At 52.9% G+C, this 13,528-nt stretch overlaps 7 protein-coding genes across 7 annotated transcripts; 3 read left to right on the plus strand and 4 right to left on the minus strand.

Annotated features, from left to right (window-relative positions):
* Positions 1-208: 208 nt before the first annotated feature.
* ARB_05581 (uncharacterized protein) lies at positions 209-1,847 on the plus strand (the record flags this gene model as incomplete). The annotated part of the gene is made up of 2 exons (XM_003016138.1): positions 209-573; positions 638-1,847. The coding sequence occupies 2 exons, from the start codon at positions 209-211 to the stop codon at positions 1,845-1,847; spliced, it is 1,575 nt and encodes a 524-aa protein (XP_003016184.1).
* An 834-nt stretch (positions 1,848-2,681) lies between these two features.
* ARB_05582 (protein-tyrosine phosphatase, putative) lies at positions 2,682-5,213 on the minus strand (the record flags this gene model as incomplete). The annotated part of the gene is made up of 1 exon (XM_003016139.1): positions 2,682-5,213. The coding sequence occupies one exon, from the start codon at positions 5,211-5,213 to the stop codon at positions 2,682-2,684; it is 2,532 nt and encodes an 843-aa protein (XP_003016185.1).
* Positions 5,214-5,404: 191 nt separating this feature from the next.
* ARB_05583 (uncharacterized protein) lies at positions 5,405-5,716 on the plus strand (the record flags this gene model as incomplete). Its single annotated transcript, XM_003016140.1, has 1 exon — positions 5,405-5,716. One exon carries the CDS (start codon positions 5,405-5,407, stop codon positions 5,714-5,716), a length of 312 nt encoding a protein of 103 aa, XP_003016186.1.
* Positions 5,717-5,807: 91 nt separating this feature from the next.
* ARB_05584 (uncharacterized protein) lies at positions 5,808-7,146 on the minus strand (the record flags this gene model as incomplete). Its single annotated transcript, XM_003016141.1, has 6 exons — positions 5,808-6,291; positions 6,406-6,456; positions 6,484-6,506; positions 6,625-6,753; positions 6,780-6,848; positions 7,012-7,146. 6 exons carry the CDS (start codon positions 7,144-7,146, stop codon positions 5,808-5,810), a joined length of 891 nt encoding a protein of 296 aa, XP_003016187.1.
* Positions 7,147-7,596: 450 nt separating this feature from the next.
* Positions 7,597-8,108, minus strand: ARB_05585 (uncharacterized protein; the record flags this gene model as incomplete). The annotated part of the gene is made up of 2 exons (XM_003016142.1): positions 7,597-7,865; positions 7,931-8,108. 2 exons carry the CDS (start codon positions 8,106-8,108, stop codon positions 7,597-7,599), a joined length of 447 nt encoding a protein of 148 aa, XP_003016188.1.
* Positions 8,109-8,300: 192 nt separating this feature from the next.
* On the minus strand, positions 8,301-9,612 carry ARB_05586 (uncharacterized protein; the record flags this gene model as incomplete). The annotated part of the gene is made up of 2 exons (XM_003016143.1): positions 8,301-9,210; positions 9,302-9,612. The coding sequence occupies 2 exons, from the start codon at positions 9,610-9,612 to the stop codon at positions 8,301-8,303; spliced, it is 1,221 nt and encodes a 406-aa protein (XP_003016189.1).
* A 275-nt stretch (positions 9,613-9,887) lies between these two features.
* ARB_05587 (LPXTG-motif cell wall anchor domain protein, putative) lies at positions 9,888-13,065 on the plus strand (the record flags this gene model as incomplete). Its single annotated transcript, XM_003016144.1, has 2 exons — positions 9,888-11,165; positions 11,233-13,065. 2 exons carry the CDS (start codon positions 9,888-9,890, stop codon positions 13,063-13,065), a joined length of 3,111 nt encoding a protein of 1,036 aa, XP_003016190.1.
* Positions 13,066-13,528: the final 463 nt, after the last annotated feature.

Below are 13,528 nucleotides of genomic sequence, written 5' to 3' on the forward strand. Positions count from 1 at the left end.
ATAAAGGTATGAAGTCTACTGCCGGAACGGCCCCGGGGCCCTTGGATAGCTGCTAACTATAGCTAGGGGGCTCTTAATAAATACCAGGCGGGATGCCTCCTCAGCTTGAGATTCTCTCCCTGGGAGACACACTTTGCATCTAAGCCCTGATTATTCTCTACCACCATCAAGCCATATCGACAGCCATCAGCTCAGCTAGAACGGAACGATGGATGTGCTTAAGAGCCCCGAGTTCGCGGAGTTTGTGAAAAATACCATAGACCGGTACCATGTACCAGGCGTGGCCATCGCCGTCGTACAGGGCGAGCACATCGAGTCCGCAGGCTTTGGAAAAGCATCCCTGGATCCGCCTGAAGACTGCACGCCTGATACCCTCTTCGACATTGCCTCGACCTCCAAGTCGCTGACTGCAGCGTCGGTTGCACTGCTTGTCGACGATAATGAGAAACACCCGCAGGTTCAATACGATGCTCTTATGGCTGATCTCCTACCAGGCGACTTCGTGATGCCGGGAGACGGACATGGGGATGTCACTCTGGAGGATATCCTCTCGCATCGAACTGGGATGGCACCGTAAGATACATATTGTCTCTCCTGCACCTAGTTCTTGACCGACAGGCTCTAACGTCTCGAACAGAAATGAGTATTCGCTTATGGGACCACACGCAGCTCAGCCCGACGATGCACAGTCCGTGACTAGGAGCCTCCGGCACCTGGTGACCATAGCCCCCAATAAATCGGAGTATCTCTACTGCAATCTCATGTATACCGCCGCCTCGTACCTGGTCGAGCAGAAAAGTGGGCTCAGCTTCGCTGATTTCCTGCATGCAAACTTCTTCCAGCCACTACGTATGCAATCTACCTATCTCCAGCCTTCCGCAGCCAGGTCGAACGGACTCTCTCACCTCCTGGCGACAGGCTACTTGTGGAACAAGAAAGCAAACAAATACACGCCTATGCCATGCCATGATTCCCCCGAGTCACAAGGGGCGGGAAGGATTATTTCCAGCGCAAACGATTACATTCGCTGGGTTCGGGCGTTGATGAACTGCAATGACCCCGTTACGAAGAGCATGTATGAAGGGATGATCAAGAAACGTATCTCGCAATCGCCGCCTGGCGAGAGCGGAGATGACGAAAACGAAAACGAGCATGACCACAACAGGCCTTCGCAGGTCTTCGCTGGTGCTGGAGTCGAAATACTTGAGTACAATGGACATGTCATGGTGACCCACGACGGGCTCGATCTCGGGTTTGGTGCAACGCATTTTTTCCTGCCTGAACAGAAGTTCGGGGCAGTGATATTTGGGAATTCAAATAATGCGTCTAATGTTGCGAGGTTGATCAAGTATAAGCTTGCAGATTGGGTGACGGCTGGGAGCGAGAAGCTGTACTCAAGCTTGCTTGATGGAGTGTCTTCGAGCGAGAGTGACGAAGATGAGGAAGAGGAGGAAGATGAAGATGACTTCACTGATATCGAAAATGAGATGATTGATGAGTTATGTGCTGATGGAGGCGTGAGGAGTGATCAGACACTGGCCCTGTCAGCTTATACAGGCGAGTACTGGCATGACGGGTACAAGGGAATCAAAGTCACGCAGAAACAGGGCCGGTTGTTCGTTGATGCGAGAGATCGATCTGTGAGATTCACTCTGGAGTTCATGCATATCTGTGATCAGAGGAAGTATATCGCTTACATGGTCGAGATGAGTGGGCAGGATGTCCGGGATCCTTTGAAAGCTGAGTTTGTGCTCGAGGGCGAGAAGGCGGTGCAGCTTGGTCTGACGCTGGAGGATGCATGGGATGGGTATATCTGGTTCAAGAGGGTGGATGTGGCGGATGTATAGACGGAGAATGGAAAGGAATTAGAAAAGGGGGAATTGACTTTGATATTATGCACTACTCTTAGTATCTTAACCATTTGCAAGAAAAAAAACAACGCCGTAGAATTAATAGAATTCAAATAGGGTCAGAAAACAGTATTGGCATAAGTCTTGGGATCGTGCAGAGGAGTCTCGAAAAAGAGTAGATAAATGAAAAAAAGGGCGCTGAGGCTAGGGGCGTAAAAGGGGAGGGACAGCTAGATTGCTATTCCTGCCAACCTGCCAGCCTAGCGATGAGATGCTATGTACGCTGAGTGTGCGCCAGGGGGGAAATAAAAATACGTAAAAGAAGATAGATATAAAGGAGAAAGAAAAGGAGACAAAGGGGACAGGACGGACGGATAGGAATTAAGTGAACCTAGACGTATCGAAGCGAATGTGCCGAGTAGTTTGCATGGGGTTGATTTTGGTTGAATTTTGGTGAAATCGAACGGGATTCAAAGCCAGCTTTGTTTTTTTTTGTAAGCGAAGATAAGGAGAAAAGAAGGCAGGTTTAATGAGAGTGAGTGAGTGAGTGTTGTTGCTGGTGGCCAGGTTGATCTGATGCAAGGAAAATACTTCATCGCCGTGCGTCGCTTCGCTGGGGTATAATAATCGAGATAGATGTAAGAAATATGGAAAGAGAAACAACACAAAAGAACCAAGGCAAGAGACAGCCGGATATTCCCCCCAAAAAAGAAAAATATTTGCCCCAAAACCGAGTCCAGAGCCGAACCGAAACCAAGTCATTGGAACCACCAGTAAGTAGAACCGCCTCGTTAAAAAGTGAAAAGAAAACAACACCATGCCCTTAGCAAGTTAGAGAAACTCGTCAATGTTCCGCATTATTATAGGCTCTGTAGACTGCTGCGGCGATCGTGGATCATACATCACTGTTGGTCTGTTGATTGGAGACGTTGGTTGGTTGACCTCGAGAGATTTGCGAACCGAATCCACACCTGCCAGACCCAGACCGCTGGCGACGGGAGGCAGAGCGGGAGCGCCAGGGGAGAAAATACCCGGCGAGAAAGGAGATGCGATGACGAACTGATCTGTGGTTTTTGGGGAAAAGATGGTTGATTCATCTGGAAGCGTGGTTGTAGGCGCAGGGCAATCGGCCATATGTACGTCTGTCTCGCCGTGTGATTTGTTAGGAGGCTGGAAGAACGAGCGGTTTGGGAAGAGGGTTTCTGGACGAGAGGTGGAGTTGGAGCGACGATACGAATGGAACGTCTGATATTTTTCGCGTAAGGGTAACGGACGGGGCAGTACACTGGAGCGTTTGGATGAGGAGCCGTTGCTATTGCTGTTGCTGTTGCTGGTGTTGCTGCTCTTGCTGCTGCTGCTGGTAAGCCGAGAAAGGCTGAACGGGTTGTGCGAGAAGAAACTGAATCCTGTGTTCGAACTTGACTGGCTCTCCAGGGAGGGTTTCTTGAACGCCGGAGAGGACGATGGAAGTGGCAGTTGCGGTGCCTTCTCCTGGACAGCTGGACTGTCGAGCCATTCCGGAGCAGGCTGCTTGCTGGTATTGCTCTTGTCCTGCAGCTTGCTTCGGAAGTCTGTCAATTGATAGATGAGGCTCATGTTCGGCCCTACCCAGCGACTACGGGCTTTGACCATGCTGTAGACGGAGTTGAAATCGAGATGTCGATTTTTGTAGAGTCCATAGGCGATGACGAGTGAGGCAGAACGGCTGACACCGAGCTGGCAGTGGATGAGGACTGATTTGCCCTGAGAGAGACGCTCGTCGATCATTTCGCAGAGGGTGTAGAGGTCATCTAGGATTTCGGAGTTGTGGTCCCAGGGAACGTGTATGTACTCTGGACGTTGGCAGGGGGTATCTTCTGCCTTGGGTGTGGATGGGGACTCTGACTCGCCCTCCTCGGTGGTGGCAGATGGCGGGTACTCGAATGCGGACATGAAGGTGGCATCTGAGGTGGCGGTGGAAGGCTCCGAGTTGTGCCTGCCGACATTGGCTTTCCAGACGGACATGACAGTATCCTGTCTCTCTCTGGCAGCGACTTTGAATGGGTTGCGGACCTCCTTGGCTACGTTGAAGACGACATCGAAGCGAGAGGCCTCTTCATGGCTAGGTTCGAGGTAGAGATACAGGCCGGAGTCGTAGATGAGGACCGGACCGTGGGGGTACCCGCGTTCGGAACCCTTGCGAGACTCGCGAGAGATTGGGTTATCATCTTCTTCGTTTAACCTCTCGAGTAATTCGTGTTGTGTGAAGAGGTGCTGTTGGTGGGTTGACTGGCTGTTGGATTCATCTCGGGAGCCGGAGAGGGGCCGTTTGCCTGGGTTGGTGGTGCGTTGCTGTGATGACATGGACGGTCGTCTGTTGGTGGTGCTGGTGCTGTCCGGGAAAGTCGGGGAAAGAATTGAGTTAAGAGACGGGGAGGATTCAGCGTGACGAAGGAGTGGCTTTAACGTGGGGGTTGGGGGCACCGCATTTGAGCCAAAGGAGCATCGGTTGAAGCCTGGTGTCTGGATGGTAAGGTTCGGCGGTTTCCTCTTGCTGGCATTAGTGGTGGTAGTGTGATGGTGCATTGGCGAGGGCGGCGCGGAGAGGTTCCTGGCGCTACTTTCAGTGATGGGCGCGGTGCTGAGGGGAGGCTGTCGACAGGAGCCCGGCTGTGGCAGTCTGAGGGATAAGTTTTTCAGGTTTCTTGCCTTCCGCGAAGGGGAGGACTCTGGTAGGTTGCAGGACTCCTTTTCCCCGACTGTAGAGCTGTTTTGTTGTTGGTGTTGGTGTTGTGGCGGTTTTAGAAGTGGTTCCGGGACTGGAGAATTGACTACTCGTCCCTCTGGTTTGCGCAGTGGACCCAGCGGGGTGATTGAGGTTGGCGACTCCGGAGACGAGCTCGGAGACGTCTCCATGATGATTGGTGAGTCGAAGGTCGAGCTGCTGGTGGTAGGAGACGAATCGGTTGACTCTGAGGTTGCTGAGATGCTCTCACGCGGTAAGTAGGAGAGTGGCAGCGGAGATGCAAGTGAAGGGTATCGCGCTGTTGTTGTGGTCGTTGTTGTTGTCGTCGTCGACGTCGTTGTTGACGATGTCGATGTCGAGGAAGAAGTACCAGTGCTAGGAGCAGCAGCCCTGGTAGAGATCAACCTGGGTTTCCTGTCGTGTTCTGCTGTCGAGTCTAGGCCAGACTTGCTGTACGCATCCTGCAGGTTCGAGTGAACGGTCTCAGGTATCAAGAAAGGCGCCGAAGACGAAGGGGGCGGCGGATTCAGTGAGGAGTGACGAGTCGACCAGCTGAGCCTTGATCGAGAGAGCGAGCGAGACCTGCGTTTCGCCTCTGAAGCTGTCGTTGGCAGGGACGATGAGGTCGGGTGAGGCATTATCGGCGGTTGCGCAAGCATCAGACCTCTCTTCAAGTATTATCTGTATATAAGTATAGTTTATATATATGTATATATATATATATATAGACAGAGAGGCAGTAGGAGCAGGAGTGGTTGTGATGGTGATGGCGAATGTCTGTGGTTTATCAGGTTAGCATGACCAGACAGACAGTTCCCATGAGAAGGTCATGGTCATGAACTGCTTCAGGAAGAAAACGAAGGAACCAGAAGAAGAAAAACACGCTGAAACAGCACGCAGCCAGGCAGGGCGCGGCAAAGCCATCCAGCAGCGCTTAGCTGGCGTTGAGGATGATGTAGTAGTGAGGAGGAAGAAGCAAAAGAACCCACCTTTCTCCGTACACACAGCCTTCCCTCTGGCTTATCCCCCAGCTTCGAACTACTTTTCCACCACTAATCGCATGGGAAGCCGCCGACGATCGGGAGGAGGAACAGGAGGAATGTCCAGCAAGAGAGAAAGGTCCGGTTATTGCCAGTGGTGACGGCGGGTCGAAGGGATCATGGGTGATGGCTGTTTGTTTCGCCTTTTGGTGCGTGTGTCCTCCGCTGTCCACCTTGGTCGAACTGTCTGTTTCACCACCGGCCGGAGCTACCACCAGGAGAAGCAGCTGGCGAGGACAGAGCTGGAGACGATGGTAATGTATTGGGAATATGGGAATGTCGAACGAGGGGCGTCTTTCCACCTGGGAAGAGACGGGGAGAGAGCAGGCGATGTAGTAAAGGAAAGACGGCGGCTAAAAAAAAAGAGCGTGGAGTCGAGACGGGAGCAGCCCTCGTCAGGCTGTCTGTCGGTGGAGGGAGGACGAGGCCGGCGAGAGGAAGAAGGAGGACGAGGAGGAGGAGGGAGAAGAAGAAGAAGAAGAAGACGAAGCGACGGCGATGAAGAGATGAAGATGAAGAAGAAGAAGAGAAGAAGAAGAAGTCGAAGTCGAAGTCGAAGTTTGGAGTCGAAGTAAGAGACGAAGCGGGAGCGAAGGAGGTTTTGGGTAAGGTTGGTAATACACGATACGAGAGATACCATCGATACCAACTCTTGACGCTCTTCTGTTGGTGGTTTCTGCGTGGGTTTGGGGCGGGTGGGGGCAGGGGGGGGCGCTAGGGGAGGCCCGTGACTTGGTATGGTCAGGTACGGTACAAGACGGTAAGTTACCGCTCCTTACAGTGCTTCTACTTCGCTGTCAACGTCTCTTTCTCTTCTATATCTTCTTCTTCCTCCTCTTCACTATTCTCTACTCTTAACTACTAATACATCTTCTTCTTCTTCTTCTTCTTCTTATTATTATTATTATTTCTGCTTCATCTCTTCCTCTTCTTCTTCTACTTACTCGCATGTCATTCTTCTTTGCTTCTTATTGGAGGCTGGCTTGGCCGTCTAAATATAGCATCAAACAGCCAGAGTTGGCCTCCTCGTCTGCTTCTTCTCCTTCTTCTCCTTCTTCTCCTTCTTCTTCTCCGTCTTCTCTGCTGTTCCTGTTTCATCTTTTAGCTCAAGTCGACTAGTGTTGGCCCTCAAGTTCCTCTGCCTCCTCCTTTCTCCCAGCCAACCATGGCCAGCAGAAGAGCAAGCTCAGAGTTGATGGATGGGGGGGGGATCTCTCCGCCGCCCGTCTGTCTCTATATATAAACTAGTACTGGCTTTCCTGGAGACATGGGTTTTGCTCGTAAGTAACGCCAGGACAGGCAAAAAAGCAAGTGGAAGAGACAGGAGAAGGAGTGGGAAAAAGCAATGCTTGCCGCAGCGGCAAGGACCAGCCAACCAGGCGTCTCGGGGCCTCACTTTGGCCCCTTCAGCTAACGAGCAGGAGTCGGCAGTTAGTAAGAGGGCAGGCAGGGCAGGCAGGATAGGCAGCGAAAAAGAAGTCGAAGTCAAGGAAGAAACGACTCCACTGGTGGGTGTTATGTATCTCGCCATCGCCAGGAGATGTACGACATTTCTCTTACTTACATACGAACCCGGGCCATAGAGGCGGGCACATATACCGTCGTCTCCTGGCACTGCGTAATATATGAACAACTCGGGCAGGTCGAAATGTCGCAGCGTCGGAAAATCTGTGAGAAGACAGAGGCAGCAGCAGCCACAGAGCAGCAAAAAAAGGGAGTATGTACGAGACGGATGGAGAACCCGAACGCCCTTGACGCCCTCGTCCCTGTGCTTGCCTCGTGTCCGGCCGGAAGACGCAGCCGTGGTCAGCTTGCGCCATCAGAGGTAAGGAAGTCCTTGCTTCGTCTCTCTTCTCTCGAGAAGTACTCCATGTACATAGTAACAGTCATGTACTGACTGTGACGGTACGGCCCTAGGGTTGGTTATACGCTGTTCAGCCTAGTTTTTGTCCCAAGAGGATATAAATAGATAGACGTCGTTTCACTCGAATCGGCCATCAATAAGACGGCTCTCTCGCTCTCCTGGTTTGTGTATCTTACTTACCACGGAGTGCTCCTTGCAGTCTTCTGCCTTGCCCTGATCTTGATCTTGATCTTGAGATTGATTTCCTGATCCTGGTCTTGATTCTCTCTCTTCGACTTCGTCTTCCTGCTTCTCTCCATGGTCTCTTTCCTGCTGTTGCGGACGAGCTGCTGTCAGGCACTCCCCTCTCACAAAGGTGAAACCGCGGAGCCAAGGAGCAAGACCCTCTAATAATAAGATGTGAAACAGCGATACGGATGGACGCTGGAGTCCCTCCACCCGTGCCCATTACTCGCATGACCATCATCGTGGAGATATATATGTTCGTGCCGGTGTTCATCTCCATGGCGATGTGTTATATGTATGGTCTTGACGCCTTCCCTTCTCTTTGCTTGCCACTTGGGCTTGCTCGAGCACCAACACAGACCAGGGGAAGGAGACGTCATAATCTTCTTATGGCTTCTCTCCATTATCCCGTTCGTCTGCATCCATCCGCATCGTCATCCGTCATCAAGGCAGGCAAAGTAAAAAAAAAAAAAAAGGAGAATAGGAGAGAGCGGACACACGACACACTACCAGCCGTCTCGTCTTGTCTCATCGAGTCTTGTCCTGCACTCTCCCCTTTCTTCCCTTCTTCCTGCGTATGGAGTAGTCAAATTAGTTTAGGCCTGCTGGCTAAGTCTGTAGCTAATTCTCCGGTCCGGAAAGATAGGCCGGGACCCCCTGGTGGAGATGTCTTCCTGTCGTCTCTTTGGGCGGTTTTGCTCGATACCTAAGTATATTCTTCCACCAGTTCCCTCGCGCCTAAAGATGGTAAAAGTATCCTGCGTATCGCGTGAAATGCACCAAGAAGTGGTCCCCCCCTCTGCATGCGATGTTAGGTTGTAAGAGCTGTTGGTTGCGCTTCTGCAGGCCACCAACGCTTCCCCATTGATGTGTGTTTCAGAGCCAGATGGTGCGAGTTGCGTGTGGATGTGATCGACAGGCAGGACGACTCGCTCGTTCCTCAGGCTTGTCTCGTCTCTGGCTGCCCATGGCCTACTCGTGGATAACTCGTGGGCAGATTCGTGGGAGAAGCTGATGAATGATGCTGCTGCTGGTGACATCTCTCTGCCCTGCTCTTGATGCACTCTCTGCATCATCGTACCACGCCGTCTCCCTCCTTGCTGTCCCGTCTCTGTCTCTTGTCCTCGTCCTACAGCCCTTCCCTCCGTCCTACTCGGCCGTCGGGGATATTCTGGGGCCCAGCAAACCTGTCCAACGTCGCCTGGGTAAGACGCATGACGCCGGAGAGGGGAGAGTCTGTCGTACGCGGGAGACGCATCTCCAACGACCTCCATCATCCAGCATCGTCGTCTCTTTCTGCGTCTCCTGCGTCTCCTCGTCTCCTCGTCTCCATGTCTCAGGTCCCGTTCCTGTCCCTGGCCGCCGCTGCCTTTGCCCCTGATCCCGTCCCAGCCTCTGGCCTCGTCCTTTTCTCCTGCTCCCTCTCCCGTGGATCCGTGAAAAGTCAATTGTATCAAAGCCCAAACTCTTTGACTCTTGGACAGGTCGGATTTCGCTCTTCTCTGCCTGTAGCTAGTAGTTAGTAAACCTCCAGTCCTGTCTGTATATCGCGAGAAGAAGAGGGACTCAAAGACAAGGGATCCAGGCTAGCTCCTACGTAGCGCGCTGTGATTTGATTATCTGCAGGCGGGAAGGGCTGTAAGTCATCGCCGGCCAGCCGTCTTTATTGGAGGAGCCCGTCCTGGTTGATTCTTCATTCACTTCACTTCCACCACCACCATCATCATCATCATCATCATCATCGCCGTCTCGCTCGCTCGCCTGGCTGCTTGCTTTTTCTTCCTCGTCTTCTGCTTCGTTCCTTTTTTTTTTTTTTTTTTTCCTTGTTTGTTGCCCAAAGGGCCGTCTCTCCGCACTTCCACTCTCGCTCTCTCTACTCTGTACTGTGACTTCATCCATAATCACCATCGACCAGCCACCCACCGCGGCCGTTGGCTCTCTGCACACAGCGATCCTCCTGGCCTGAAACCGCGCCCGTTCGAGTGAGAAGGCAAGGGGGAAAAAAACGCTCCCTCAACGATGGTGTGAAGCTAAGCTGCCGCCTCCGTGTTCGTGTGCCGCCTGCGTTGTTGACCTTGGAGATCCAACTCTGCGCCTCCCGAGACGACGAGCAGCACCAGCACCAGCAGCAGAAGAAAGCAGCAGACCGGACAGACAGACGCGCGACGGAGGGAGAGAGCGCCATGCTGCTCGAAAAGAGCTCGTCGGCCTCCATCACCACGCTCGTCACGCCCACCAAGTCCGCCAGGGAGAAGGGCTGGCTCCGTAACCGCCGGCAGACTGACCCCTTGATCAGGGAGCCCGTCCAGCTGCCGCAGCCTCGACCCAACAGACACTCCATCGACGCTGCAAATGCGAACGCCAGCGCTGGCCGCCAGTCCAGCCAGCAGCCTGGCTCCTCGCCGCTCAGCTCAGAGAGCTTCTCCAACCCGGCGCTGGCCTCCTTCTCGCCCAGGAAGACCAATATCCATACCCCGTCGCGGCCCTCGCATCAATATCAATACCAGCTGCACCACAGCAGCAGCAACAACAGCAACGGCTCCTCGACCGTCAACTCGCCTACCCCTTCGCACCACCCGCACCAGCTCTTCTACACGCCCACGCCGCTCCGGCAGGGCGACCAGGACCAGTACCAGTACCTGCAGACCCCGTCCCGGCTCGCTGAGGAACCGCCGCCGCCCTCGAGCAGCCCAAACATCCGCCATATCACCACCTCCTTCATCAACACAAACACCAGTCTCACCAGTCCTGTGTCCCCCGAGAGCAATACCAACAGTCTCAGTCATCACAGCCATAGCCACAGCCATAGCCATAGCCATAGCTTCCATTTTACGCCCGCAAAGGACTCCAAGTCACCGCACTACAAGCGTGCTCCAGCTTCCCGCAGCAGTCTGGGCATAGAAACCGCTTCGGGACCACCGCCGGCACTGAGCACCCAGCAGCGGAACGTTGCGCAGGATAAACAACAGTGGCAACTCGTCTCGACCGCTGATCCGCCACTGACGCGCAGGCCGACCTCAGACTCGACTTCTGCATCTGCTTCGGCCTCCCTGGATTCAGATCCAAAGTCCAACTACTCGAGTGCCGGCACCAGTACATGTCTGGACACGCTTCCGCGCAAGGAAGATACCAGCAGTAACTGTAACAGTAACAACAACCACACCAACAATAACTCCCCCAACAACAACAATAACAACAACAACAACAACAACAACAACAACAAAAATACTACTACTACCACTACTACTACTACGGCTATTACAAACAATACGGACATGTCAACGAGTAGAGACCGGAGTCTGCGCTCGTCAGTCTCGATGGAGGACAGTAGGGAGAGAGATGCGCATGTTGGTGGCGGCAGCAGTAAGGGGTCTCCCCGGGGATCCAAGGCTGAAGACCTCTTCTTGAATATAGCGCAGACTTCTAGTCGACTCAGCTCTGATTCCAAGGCTAGGCGGAGGGTATGTACATCAATGCTCTCTGTGAACCAAAAAGACATGCGCCAAAGATACTAACATTGTACAACAGTCCAAGTTTGGCCTCTCTTCCCGCGCAAAGACAACTGAAGATACCCCTTCACCAGACAGAGGCCACTATTCCTCCTTTTCTCAAGAAACCTCACCCAGGGGTAACTATGAACTCCCTTCTTCCAGGGCCCCTGCTTCAGCTCACCCACTAGACGAAGCTGGTCGTTCTCGGTTCTTCAGCAGCTCAGGTTCAGCCTCAACCATTGGACGCACAAGACCGTCACGCTTGAATGATGAACTATCCCCTGAGCACTCGCAGCGCTACATGCCAGAGAGACGTGATTCAGTTCCCGACTTTGCGCAGAAAAAACCATACAAATCGAGTCTCGTTAGCTCTCGCAAGACCCGCGCAATGACAAGCTACGAAGCGGGAACGGATCGGAACATAGGAACAGATACAACTACAAAGTCCAAAAATGATGGAACAGAGTCCACCATGTCAACCACTGCTCCATCGACCGTCTGGGATGAACTGGATGATCTAAAGTCACGGATTCGAAAGCTCGAATTGACCGGAAAACTCCCTTCTTCGTCTGCCGCAGCCATGTCTTCAATGGCGGGAGAACGGCCCCGAACGGCCACCACCACGGTAACGACGGTATCCTCATCACCAAAACATAAACAAAAGGCCAGCTCCAACTCGCCCCCCGTTGCTCCGCCGATACCGGTAGATACCGATCCAAGCTTCACGGTTAGCCAGGTTCATCCTCTCCTCCACACTGCCCTGGCCAAGGCAAAACCGGTTCTGAACCAGGAGGTCTACCAAGCTCTCGAGTCTACGGCAACGGATGCAATCAACCTTTCTACTGCCTTGACTTCGAGCATGCCACATACCAGCAGCATGTCTGTCGTTACTTCTGCCAGCACTCCGGACCGCGTCCTGCGTCGAAAGGCTGATGGCGTATGCAGGGGCCTTACAGAGCTGTGCCTTGCTCTCTCCGAAGACAAGCTACGGCCCGTTACCATCTCCCGATCAAGGCCAGGGAGTCGAGATGCTACCACCGTGAAGATCTTTTCCGCCGGTGAAGGCGAGCCAGGGACGCCATACCGCCGAAGCGTAAGCCATGAGCCCGAGGACTTCAACTTCAGCCGCCTTCAATCATCCCTTAACCGCGACTCTCACAGCCGGCGAACCAGCGCCCTCAATCTCTCCCCTAGCATGACGACCCTAAAAGCATCACCCCAAGAGGTACCAGACCAGTCAACGACCCATCTAACGACCCCTTCACAATCACGAGCCAACCGCCGCTCTTCTCTACTACGTGCGAGACGACAGGACCAAGAAGAGTATGATACCAAGCTGCAACCTACCACAAACAGCTCTCTGCGCCCCGTCACCCGCTCCATGACCGTGGCAGACAACATGCATTTGGGCAGAGACCGTTTCCACCGCTCATCCCGCGAATGTACACCCGAATACGCCAACAACCAGCAGGAGAACTCCCCAAGCAACCAACATCACCATCATACTCCTCCATTCCGTACTACGACCACCACTACTCCATCAGCCTCAACACCTCAGTCCGGAATCCCACTCCGTCGCACATTCCTATCGACAACAAGCAATATCCCTACAACCTCGCCTGTGTCCATCCAGCCTGGTTCCCGCTGCTACGGAAGCGGTCAACCAACCATCCGGGCTGTTGTTGACGACTACTCTAGTCCCCGGACCAGTTTCGGCGGTGCTGAGGATGACTCTCCCCAGCACCGAAGTACGGCAAGGACAATCTCACATTTCTCTCAGCGTCCTCGAACAAACAGCCTAGGTACTCGACGGACTCCTGCCATTACACTCAACACTCGACGGACTTTCGAGGGAACTCCTGGCCGCTAATTCAGCCAAACACTGCTCGATCAGCTAAATATTCGGACACAGCAGTACCTGCACACACACGGAGTATTCTTTACGTTTTCGCACTCAGCTTTAATCATCTCTAACCTGTTATTCCTTTTGCTTTTTTTTTTTTTTGGCACTAATGAGATATCAGACCTTTTCTTGTCTTTGGCTCTGTCCCTTTCACTGCTGTCTTTTTTACTCGTTCACCTCCTTTTTTTTCTGCTTCTCTTCTTTCTTTCAGCTGTTGCATATTTAGCCCCATTGCATTGTAATCTTCATTGCTTCCATTGCCAGGCATCTTTATCTGACAGGCGTACATACATATCATTCTCATGCATTCCCCTCGTTATCATATCATACCCTACCAATACCCCCCCTACTCAACCGTCCTCCTACTTCTCTCTTTTACCCATTTACATCCCTTTCTCCTCTTTCATCTCGTTGGAACGACGGCACCCCC

The sequence above is a fragment of the Trichophyton benhamiae genome, assembly GCF_000151125.1.
Source record: "Trichophyton benhamiae CBS 112371 chromosome Unknown contig01145.0, whole genome shotgun sequence".
NCBI classification, from domain to species: domain Eukaryota; kingdom Fungi; phylum Ascomycota; class Eurotiomycetes; order Onygenales; family Arthrodermataceae; genus Trichophyton; species Trichophyton benhamiae.